This window comes from Sturnira hondurensis, unplaced genomic scaffold (genome assembly GCF_014824575.4).
Source record: "Sturnira hondurensis isolate 20B ecotype Veracruz unplaced genomic scaffold, ASM1482457v3 Scaffold0022910, whole genome shotgun sequence".
Classification (NCBI taxonomy): domain Eukaryota; kingdom Metazoa; phylum Chordata; class Mammalia; order Chiroptera; family Phyllostomidae; genus Sturnira; species Sturnira hondurensis.
Genome location: NW_028095541.1, coordinates 5,611,249 through 5,623,661, shown reverse-complemented (window position 1 = coordinate 5,623,661; position 12,413 = coordinate 5,611,249). Strand labels below are relative to the sequence as shown.

At 37.6% G+C, this 12,413-nt stretch overlaps 1 protein-coding gene across 8 annotated transcripts in view; it reads left to right on the top strand.

Moving 5' to 3' along the window:
- Nucleotides 1-12,413, top strand: part of IFT88 (intraflagellar transport 88) — a 224,533-nt gene that overhangs the window by 167,060 nt on the left and 45,060 nt on the right. For all 8 annotated transcript variants that reach the window (XM_037037259.1, XM_037037260.1, XM_037037264.1 and 5 more), the window contains 3 exons: nt 4,958-5,010; nt 6,892-6,957; nt 9,366-9,472. In XM_037037259.1, the coding sequence (XP_036893154.1) occupies nt 4,958-5,010; nt 6,892-6,957; nt 9,366-9,472 (226 nt within the window). The remainder of the gene's footprint in view (nt 1-4,957; nt 5,011-6,891; nt 6,958-9,365; nt 9,473-12,413) is intronic.

The following is a 12,413-nucleotide window of genomic DNA, read 5'->3' as shown; positions in this document are numbered from 1 at the left end:
TTCCATTTTAATTGAGAGTCTTTGTGGGTGGAATAGTTTTAGTTGTAGGCCTTTGTTTTTTATTACTTGGAATATTTCTTGCCATTGCCTTCTGGCTTGGAGTGTTTCCACTGAGAAGTCAGCTGCTAGTCTTACCTAGGCTCCCTTGTATTGTTTTGTCCTGTTTCTCCATTTCTGCCTTTAAGATTCTTACTTTGTCTTGGAATTTTACCATTTTGATGATATGTGTCTTGCAGTGTGCATCTTTGTGTTCCTCTTGATTGGGACCCTCTGTGTGTCCTGGATTTGTGTGCCCTTTTCTCTCATCAAATAAGGGAAGTTTTCCATCATTACTTTTTCAAACAGGTTTTCTATCCCTTGCTCCTCTTCTTCTTTTTCTGATGTTCCTATTTTAGGGATAATATTATGTTTCATGTTTTCCTACAGTTCCCTTAATCCATCTTCATTTTTTAAGTCTTTTTTTCTTTTCTTGCTCTTGCTGAGAATTTTTTTCTCCTGTCCTTCAGCTTGCTGATTCCATTCTCTGTTTCACCTAGCCTGCTTTTGATTCTTTCTACTCTGTTCTTCAATCAGAAATTGCATTCTTCATGTCCTCTTGGCTCTTGTTGATAGTTTCTATTTCCTGTTTCATCCTAATATCATTTGCAGTAAGTTTACTTGTACTTTCCCTGTAGTGTTTGGTAATTCTCAGTGAGCTCATTGAGCTTCCTTACAACCATTGCTTTGAACTCAGTATCAAATACTTGACTTGCTTCTATTTCACTTATCATTTTTTCTGAGGATACCTCCTTTCCTTTCATTTGGAGTTTGTTTCTTTGTCTTCTCATTGTTTGTGAGACTCTTCTTGTTAGCTTCTGCTTCTTAAATTGATCTGTTCTGACTCCCTGAGTTTATAGTGTGAAGTTCTATGGTAGGAAATCTGTGAGATTCAGTGGTGCAGTCTCATCGATCTCCTGAAGTTGATTCTTTTGGGATGCTGTTTTTGTTGTCTCTCTGGATGTAACAAGGTTTTGATTGTTGTTGGGTCTTTCTTTGGTGGGTCCTTCCCTCCAGCTAGTTGACTGAGGATCACCCTGCCCATCACAACTTATATGCTGTTTTTAGGTGCTGCCAGAACAAAACCACAAAGCCCAGGGAAAAAAAACACAGTCACATAAACATCTCCTCCCCACCCCCACTGTCAACAGCAAATAAAGCAGTATTAATAAGGGTGTAAATAGATTAAAACTATTATAAGAAAGGAGGGAAATAAACTGTAGGATAAATTCACTGACAATATGCAGAAACTTGCTGGACAAGAACTGAATGTTAAAAAGCTATACAGGAAAGGAAATATCACTGATCATGGAGAAGACTGCAATGGTCTCAGTAGCCTCTAGTATTTATACTGTTTCTTTCTTTCTGGATCAGTCTCTGGTGATGTCTGACCTTAGGCAGCCTGCTCTGAGACTGCCAGAAATCTGCTGTCTACTGTTGTCTAGTTGTTAATCTAGTCACTCTGCAATCAGCAGTCAGGCTTAAACCCCATAGGGTGGGACAGAGTCTCTCCTCAGATTGGGGCTACTGTTTCCCCTCATGCTGCTGCCACTCAGAGAGGAGTGGTCTATGTGAGCACAATGGCTGCTGCTATATGGAGGATCATTCAGCACTCGGAACCTGGTGGCTACTCTCTCAGCTCTCTCCCCAAATCTTCCATCCCCAGTCTCTCCTCAGGAGTCTGTAGCCCACTCTGCCCCTGCCTTTGCTGGGGCCCAGGGTAAGTGGCAGCAAATGAAAATTTGTACCTTGGCCATTTAAATGGTCTCTGGCAGGGAGCAACCCTGCCACTTTCATTGCCGGATGTTATCTGTGTACTTTTTGGGTTCTGCTGCTCTAGGCTGGGGATCCCAGCTTAGGATTTAGATCCCATTCTTCTCAGGCAAAATCCAACCAGCTGCTTAATTATCCCTGTGGTGCTGCCTCCTGTGGGTACCCAGCCAGCCTTCTTGAGATCCACCACACTCCTTACTGGTCAGTTAGTACTGAAGCTGATTCTTATGTCTGTTGGAGGTTACAAAACTTTTCTCTCACTAATGTTCAGTTTTTTGTTCTGGGTGATTTATTCACAATTTTGTTGTAGTTCCAGGTTGGTCCTGGGAGGAGGTTAGTTGGCCTCCATTTACTCCTCTGCTGTCTTACCAACCAAGATAAAGAGAGAATCTTAGGAGAAGCAATAGAAAAGCAGTTAGTTACTTACAAGAGAGTTCCCATAAGGCTGTCAGCTGCTTTCTCAAAAGAAACTTAGCAGGAAAGAAGGGACTGGCAAGAAATATTCAAAAGGATGAAAAGCAAGAACCTACAACCAAGGTCACTCTATCCAGAGAAGCTATCATTTAGAAGGGAAGGGCAGATAAAGATTTTCCCAACAAGAAAAACCTAAATGAGTTCACCATCACCAAACCTTACATGAAATGTTAAAGGGGCTTATTTAAGAAAGAGATCCAAACTGTGTACAATAAAATGGCACAAAAATACTTATCTATCAACAATTTAATCTATAAAAACAAACTAAGCAACTAGCAGAAGAGGAACAGAATCATAGATACTTAGAACTTTTTGATGACTGCCAGATGGCAGGTGATATAGAGGGAATAGGTGAAAACGTGAAGAGATTAAAAAGCACAAATTGATAGTTACAGAGTAGTATTGGGGATGTTAAGTATAGTATAGGAAATAGAAAACCCAAAGAACTTATATGAATGACCCATGGACACAAACAAAAGTTTAGGGATTGCCTAAGGGAGATAAGGTGCAGGGTGAGGGTCGACAAAGGGGGTAGAATTGCGACAAATGTGGTAGTATAATCAATAAAATATAATTTAACCCTGGCTGGTGTGGCTCAGTGGATTGAGTACCGGCCTGAGAACTGAAGGGTTGCAGGTTCAAATCCCAGTCAGGGCACATGCCTGGGTTGTAGGCCAGGTCCCCAGTTGGGGGCACACAAGAGGCAACCACACATTGATGCTTCTCTCCCTTTCTTTCTTCCTCCCTTCCCCTCTCTGTAAAAATAAATAAGAAATCTTTTAAAAAGCATATCTTTGTTTTAAAAAATAAAATAAAATATTATTTTTAAAATATGATACATCACATAAACAAAATGAAAAGTAAAAATCACATGATCATATCAATAGATGCAGAGAAAGTATTTAATAAAATTTAGCACATATTTACAATAAAAAAAAGAAACTCTCCACAAAGTGAGAATAGAGGGATCATATCTCAATGTAATAGAGGTCATATGTGGAAAATCTACAGCCAACATCATACTCAATAGGGAAACTAAAAGTCATTCCCTTAAGATCAGGAACAAGCTTGGGATGCTTGCCTTCACCACAGTTATTATGTGGAAGTCCTAGCCATAGCAATCAGATAAGAAAAAGATATAAAAGGCATCTAATCAGCGAGGAGGAAGTAAAACCATCATTTTTACAGGTCACATGATATAGAAAACCCTAAAGACTCCACCAAAAACTACTAGATCTAATAAATGAATTTCACTATGTAGCAGGATACAAAATTAATATCCAGAAATCGGTGGTGCCCTGACTGGTGTGGCTCAGTAGGTTGGGTGTCTTCCCACAGACCAGAAGTTTTCTGGTTTGATTTCTGATTAGGACACATGCCTTGGTAGCAGGCCAGGTCCCCCAGTTGGTGGCATGTAAGAGACAACCAACCAGTCAATGTTTCTCTCATACATCAGTATTTCTCTCCTTTTTCTCCTTCCCTTTCCGTTGACCTAAAAATAAATGAAATCATTTAAAAAATTGAGATAAAGAGAAATCATGAACTGTCAGAAAGAGAAACTTAAGAACACAATCCCATCTACTATCGTAACAAATAGAAATACGGTACCTAGGAATAAACTTAACCAAGGAGGTTAAAGACCTATACTGTTATATATTTCTAAAAGCAGTCTTTAGAAATCCTGGTTATGATCATTTATTTTGCAAGATCACTTTTAAGTGGAAAAAGGGATGAATAGAATTCTTTTCTTTTTGTAGTTGAAGTCTAATTATTCATATACAAGGTCAAAAACTGCCTCTTAGGTGCTACATTTGGAGCCTAAATCTAAATTCATGAGCCTAAGTATGAGATTATGGCAAAAAGTAATAACAATATTTAAAATACAATGCAGTGGTGCCCTGGCCGGGTGGCTCTGTTGATTGGAGTGTTGTCCCATACACCAAAGGGTTGCAGTTTTGATCCCTGGTTTGGGGACATATCCTAGGTTGCTGGTTCCATTCTCAGTTGGGGCTCATATGGGAAGAAACCAATCGATATTCCCCTCTCACATTGATGTTTTCTCTCTCTCCCCCTCCCCACCTTTTCTTTCTCACTCTCCCTCTCCCCTCCCCCTTCTTCACTAAAATCAAGAAACATGTCCTCACTGAGAATTTAAAAAAGTAGAATACAGTGATCTTCAACCAAACAGGTTAATGGTTCCATAAAAATTTCTAAATAATGGTGTGAACTAGATTGAAGGATCCTTTTTAAAAATTTTTACTAGAGGATATGATTATTGATTTTGAGAGAGAGGGAGCGCATGAAAGGGAGAAAGAGAGAGAAAGACATCCATCAGTTGCCTCCTGTATTTGCCCTGACCAAGGACTGAACCTGCAACCTAGGCATGTGCCCTGACTGGGAATCAAATCTGTGACCTTTTATACAGGATGACACTCCAGCTAACTGAGCCACCCACCCAGGGCAGGTTGAAGGACTCATATTTAAATGTAAATACAACAGGTAATAATGAGGGAAATTGTATATATGCTATTTTCAATAATGAAAATGGCCTAATGAAAGGTCAAAAAGTATTTGAAAGATAGTATAGATAGATCTGTAGCTTTATAAATCTTTTTGACCACCTCAGATTATTTTTGTTCCCACTCTAATTTTATATCATTTATTTCTTTTATAGGCCCACACAGGTGAAATGGCAGTTGATGGTAGCCAGTTGTTTCCGAAGAAGTGGTAAAAATGCTTTATTTTATTCATTTTTAATATGTTTTACTTCTTCTGTCCTTTAGGTAACTTTGCACAAAATGTGTTCCAATTGTTTATTTTTTATTAGAACATTAACTTTTGATAAGTACACATATGTGAAGCATTATATGAAAAACAATTACTTTAGATAGAAAAATGTTATGCCTAGTCATATATTCCAACACCACTGTTAAAAACAGATTTATTTATCTCTGAAAGTGAATATGTAATCATTTTCACAAGTTGGCGGCAGAAAAACAGGCATTCTGTACACAACAAGTTATATTCCATTTTCTGTCACCTAATTCTAAATGTCCTGTGTGTGGGGGCAGGCTAATGAGGCTCCCTTCACCTCGAAGCCTGAGGGAAGCCCAGGAATGGAGCACGGGGCTCTATTTTTACATCAGGTATCGTTGGGTACCCCACGTGCGCTTCCAGCAACTGCTTTCTTGTGCCCTGTGATGCTGACCCCTGTCCTGAGAGATAGTGGTGCTAATAGTTTTCAATGAACTGAATGATGTAAAAATATCAGAGACTAAGCAGGATCCCGCTTATAAAGTGTACAAATGACCCCATAAAAAAAAGAAACTCCTCAATTTCAGGGAAACATTTGTTGTCAGTGTTAACAGAGTGCTTCCACCCAGTGCCATAGCTTCTTTCTGGATGGACCTCTGTGAGCTCCTTCATAATAGCATAAAAATATATACTCGGTGTTGTCTTCAAGGCATTGAAAGGGTTGATCTTTAATGTGACTATGTGTCCTATTGGACAACCTACAGTTGTATACACTTCACTGATCTCTGCTCAGTTCTGACAACCTACAGTTGTCCTATTGGACAACCTACACTGTATACACTTCACTGATCTCTGCTCAGTTCTGATTGCCTTTCTTTGTTTCCATGTCAGTCACATGTAGAATATTCGTATATGGAGTATTCTGATTAATTTAAGAACATAAACCTTTTTGAGTTATCGAAGGGCAGGTTAGAAGAGAAATGTAACATTTATTGAGAACTTGTTATGAGTTAGATGCTTCCTCTCTGTTTGATTGAATTCTCACAGAAACTCTTTATGGTTTTTATAACTACCTTTCTAGAAGACCCAGAGAGATTCATAGCTATTACTGAGATTCTAGCCAAGACCTTTGACCGAAAATTTATCTTTTCTTTGCTGCTGCATGAAGTTCAGTTATTTTATTACAAAACAAATTGCTTTCTATAAAGATTTTAATGTTTAAAAATGAGAACTACAAAGTTATTTTTTATTTTTTCTAAGTGAATGACATTGAAGTTATTAGTTTACCGTGTAAATTATTTTAAATTTGTCAGTTGTTCATTTGAAATAATCTTTATTTTTTAGGAAATCAAATGGATCTTAATTTTTTACCACTAACACTGGAACCAAGAAATGGAACTAAACTTTAACTATCATCCATTTCCTTACACCCAGCCCATTTTCAATTTTATTTTACCTGTACATTTCCTTCCAGAAGTTTTGTTAAAAACTGTTACACATGGCCCGGGCTGGTGTGGCTCAGTGGATTGAGCGAGGGCTGCAAACTAAAGGGTTGCTGGTTCCATTCCTAGTCAAGGCACATGCCTGGATAGCAGACCAGGTCCCCAGTAGGGGATGTACAAGAGGCAATCACACATTGATGTTTCTCGCCTTCTCTTCCTCCTTTCCTTCTCCTCTCTCTAAATAAATAAATAAAAGCTTTTTAAAAAAACTGTTGCACATGCTTGTGGCAAACATGAAAGTCTTCCTGCTAAACCAATTAAGTGGTGCCAGTATATTGGTTTAAAATTAACATTTTGCTAAATCCTTTTAATTTCTATAAATCTGCTAATGTGTTTCTTTTTTTATACATAGGTAACTACCAGAAAGCATTAGATACTTACAAAGACATTCACAGAAAATTTCCAGAAAATGTTGAATGTAAGTGAGATTACATTTTGTAAGTTTGAAAGTAGAGGTTCTTACACTTTATGTCCTATTTTACATTTGCTACACTAATTTCATGCATAGATACCAGCCTATACTCATGGTACATATGTTTAAATAGGAACTTATAGGATCAGAAAATTTGACTATATAAGTACACATGTTTACAGAACGTAATTGTTGATGTATTTACATATACCACTGAATTCTCTTCAGTAGTAAACAAATTTATCTTCCCCATCTTGGTACACAGTGGCTTTGATGAAACTTAAAGTAGCAATGAGGAATATTACAGCAATAACAAATCAGGATGAAGAAAAACAGAGAATAACTGTATTCACCTGCTATCTATCCCCACTGAACTGTATATTTGGCCCTGAATAGCCTTGCAGCTAAGGGAAAGATATAAAAGACAATCTGTTGTATCATCATTACTGTTTATGAGGAAATAAAAAGTAAATCCTTGGAAAGAAGAAAATTTTTTTCAACTTTTAATTCATTCATGTTGAGACACTGAAAGAGACAGTAGATAAAGTCTTTGAAAGATATAGTAGTTACTCACTTTAAAACATTCCTACAGCAAATAAAATAACATACTGAGAAATACTGTTTTTAATTCTGTCTTACAATGATAATGAGCATGAAACAGCACATTACAATTCAGTAAAAACAATCTTTTCTGAGCTAAGTTGCCCCATGACCCAGCCCAATCCTGGGATTAGAAGTGCTGCCCAGTCCTTAACTGATGGTTCCTCACTTTGGCTTTTATAAAAGCTCAGTAGCAGATGGCTGTCCTTTTTCTATGTGCTTGCTGGTAGCTTAGGAGCAAGGAGTTTCTAGTGCTCATTAGAGCAGATTCATTAACCTGCAGCAGTGATTTCCAGAAGCCAGTTAGAATACAGGCTACTTGGGGGGATTCCCTCTCACACCTTCAAAAAGTACAGATTTATAGCCCTATCTACAGAGATTCTCAGGTTCTCAGAGGACCCAGATACCTAATTTTCCCTATTTCTTGATTTAAAGCTTTTGATTTGATGCTTAATCTCAGCCATATTAGGAAACTGGTGTGTTAGAGACTAAATGACAGACAGCAGTGATATTTTTTGTAGAACTGATGGACTCAAAAGTCAACTGGGCAAGAGTCAGTACCACTGACATTGGAACTGGACCATTCTGGGTCTTGTGGGTTACAGAATGTTTTAGCAGCACTCCTGGCCTCTGCCCATTGGATGATGAAAGCTTTCCTCTCAACCCTCACATCATTGTCATGAAAAAAAGAAATGTCCCCAGACATTGCCAGGTATCCCCTGGGGTCAGGATTGCTGCCTATTCAGAGTGCCCCAGAACTGGAGCAGTAAAGGGACTGTCTCCAACAATGCCAAATTTCTTTCTTTATAGAGAGTAAGATTCATTCTAAAAATTAAATGAATGTTTACCTGTTGCCACAGGGAATGTCCAGGATGATTTTGACATGGATAATTTTCAAAACAAATATCAACAGTCTACCTTAACTATAATCTTAGGAAACCATTTGCACCCATGGAATGCCTTGTTTTGAGGAAAGTAGTTTGTTTTCTGGTGAACCCAAAAGGATAATTCAGTCTTAAAATATATTATTCATTTATCAAAAATTGACCTGCTCTGTGGCATTACAAATGACATACCAAATATCAGAGGACATCTACCAAAAACAATAATTTTTATTTTATATTAAATGGTCCTAACTCACTCTTTCTGAGGATGGATAGATAAGAATAGCTTTATATTATTTATAGAAAATATAAGTTACCTTATTATGAATTTGTAATGTATACATAGGCAATTTATATGTTAATGGGTGGCATTTTAAATTACTTTAGTACTGTTACTTTACAAAACATTAATGGTCACAAATAGGTCATTTATTTACAAATTCTTATGGAGTGACTACTGTGTTGGTATAGCATTGAGCACACACACACAGAAAAACCAGATGAACATCCTTGCTCTCATGGAGCTTGCTAGTGGGCAAAGACAACACACTCATAGAGTATTTCAGCAGTCAGATGTGCAACGAAGGAAAAGCAGAGAGGGAGGTAGAGCATAATATGGGAAGGGCTTGGATACAGGTGGTGTGGACAGGATGGTGAAGGGAGTCCCTAAAACCCCTTTCAGGGAAGTCCGTCCTTCCAGGTCAGGAGAATACAGTGTATGTACTTTCTTTTAAAAATTATTAAATTTATTGGAGTGACATTGTTTAGTAAAATTATTATAGGTTTCAAGCGTACTGTTCTATAACACATTTTTCAAGAGAGAAACACCATGAGCATCATCCCTGTGTCCCAAAAGACTGAGGTTAATGATTTGTTGTACTTTCAACACTGTGAACAAAAGCTTTTCTAAATATATTTTTCACAATTTAGGTCTGCGTTTCTTGGTTCGTCTCTGCACAGATATTGGATTAAAAGAAGTTCAAGAATACGCAACAAAACTTAAGAGATTGGAGAAAAAGAAAGAAATAAGGGAACAGGTATCTCATATGGGCTGAGAACTACTGTTCTTTAATTTTTGAAATGTCAGCCTTCTGTAGCTCAGCTGAGTGATGTTGGGGCTTTCATCAGTAAAGTGAAGTTGAAATTTTCTCCTGCTCTGGCATAAAACTAAAATATTAGTTTTAGGATAAAGTTCTGTCAAAAGTGAATTCCCAACAGGAAGAAGTGCAATAGACTCTATAAAGTCTTTAGTGGGTCATAATAAGTTCTACTCCATGAGGTGGGTCCCTGCACAGCTGGTCCTCAGTGGTGATTATGGCCAGTCCTCCCAGCCAGTTGGCCTGGGGGTAAATCCCTTGAGTTGGTGTGCCAACAGCAATTGAGGCTCAGCTACAACAAGCAGGTGCACATAGCCCACATGAGGGTGTACCTGAGCATGTAGCTCTAGTGACTTGGAAGGCTGTACCACTGGGCCCTACAGGACACATACTACGTAAGACCACCCTACCAAGACCTGGAAGCATAGCAGCTCTACCTAATCCATAGAAACAAACACAGGTAGGCAACCAAAATGAGGAGACAAAGAAACATAGCCCAAATGAAAGAACAGGACAAAACTCCAGAAAAAGAACTAAACAAAATGGAGACAAGCAACCTACCAGATGCAGAGTTCAAAACACTGGTTATAAGGATGCTGAATGAACTTAGGGAAAGAGTGGATGAACTTAATGAGACATTCAACCAAGAGACAGGAAACATAAAAAAAGAACCAGTCAGAAATGAAGGCAATAATTGAAATGAAGAATACATTACAAGGAATCAATAGAGTAGATGAAGCAGAGGATCAAATCAGCAATTTGGAAGGTAACCAGAAAACCCAATTAGAATAGCAAAAAGAAAAAAGAACCCCAAAATATGAGGATAACTTAAGGAGCCACTGGGACAACTTCAGGCATACCAACACTCACATCATGGGAGCGCCCGAAAGAGAAGAAAGATAACAAGAAATTGAGAACTTATTTGAAAAAATAATAACAGAAAACTTCCCTAGCCTATGGTGTTTTCCTATGGTGAGGAAAATACATACAAGTCTAGGAAGCACAGAGAGTTCCAAATGAGATGAACCCAAAGAGGCCCACACCAAGATACATCATAATTAAAATGCAAAAGGTTAATGACAAAGAATCGTAAAAGCAGCAAGAGAAAAGAAGTTAGTTACCTAAAAGGGAGTTCCCTTAACACTATCAGCTGATTTCTGAACAGAAACTTGGCAGGCCAGAAGGGATTGGTGTGAAACAAGGTTACTTTACACAACAAAGCTATCATTTAGAATCAAAGGACAGATAAAGAATTTCCCAGACAAATGTTAAAGAAGTTCAGCACCACAAAAACAGTATTACAAGAAATGTTAAAGGGTCTTTTTTAAAAAGAAGAAGGAAAAAAGATTTAAATATATGAAAAATAAAATTATTTGATAAATATATATTATTAATTACTTTAAATGAAAATAGATTAAATACTTCAATTAAAAGACATACACTGGTTGAATAGATAAGAAAACAAGACTCCTATATGCTGTCTACAAGAGACTCACTTCAGATCAAAAGACAGACTTGAAGTAAAGGGATAGAAAAAGATATTTTGTGAAAATGGAAATAAAAGCTGGGGTAGGAATACTTAAACTAGACAAAATAGACTTTAAAACAATGACTATATAACCAACAAGAGACAAAGAAGGACCCAGCAATTCTACACTCGAAATTTATCCAAAGATACCAAAAACACTAAATCAAAATGAAATATACATCCATATGTTCATTGCAGCATTATTTACAATAGCCAAGATATGGAAGCAACCTAAATGTCCATCAATAGGTGAATGGATAAAGAAAAAGTGGTGCATATATACAATGGAATATGACTTAGCCATTAAAAAATGAAATCTTGCCATCTGCAGGAACATGGATAAACTTGGAATAGTGCTGAGTGCAGTAAGTCAGACAGAGGAAGACAAATGCCATATGATTTCATTCATATGTGGAATCTAAAAACAAAATAAATGAACAAGCAGAAAAGAAATATACTCATAGATACAGAAAACATTTTGACAGTTACCAGATGGGATGGGGGTGAAGGGGATGGGTCAGAAAGATGAAGGGACTAAGTATGAATTGGTAGTTACAAGATAATCATGGGGATATAAAGTACAGATAGGGAATATAGTCACTAATATTGTAATAATAACATGGTGTCAGAAGGGTACTAGATTTATTGGGGTGACCTCTTATAAATGTCCAATCACTGGGTTGTACACCTGAAACTAGTATTTTACATCATCTGTAATTGAAAAGTAAAAAATTATTTAAAGTGAAAAAAAGGCCCTGGCCAGTGTGGCTCAGTTGGTTGGAGCATCATTCAATCCACCAAAAGGCTGCAGGTTCTATTCCTGGTCAGGGAACCTGCCTATGTTGTAGATTTGATCACCAGTTGGGACATAAACAGAAGGCAACCAATTGATGTTTCTCTTTCCCTTTGTCTATCTCTAAAATCAATGAAAAAGATATTCTTGGGTGAGGATAAAAATTTTTTTTTTTTAGTTAAAAGACTTTTATTTATTTATTTATCTTTAGAGGGGAAGGAGAGAGGGAGAGAAACATCAATGTATGGTTGCCTTTTGTGTGTCCCCTGCTGGGAGTTGGCCTGCAGGGAACAGGCCTGCAACCCAGGCATGTGCCCTGACTGGGAATCGAACCGGGATCTTCTGGTTCGCAGGCCCGTGCTCAATCCACTGAGCTACACCAGCCAGGGCCTAAAATTTTTTGAAAAAAATAATGAAAAAGACTATAAGTTTCGGAACAGTAGTTTAATTATCCTGAACAGTGAACATAAAGGTACTACAAATTATGGATTGTACATAGGACACTTATTGCAACTTATAACCCTAAACAAAAAAAATTGGTATGTGTGTTATCTCTGGTT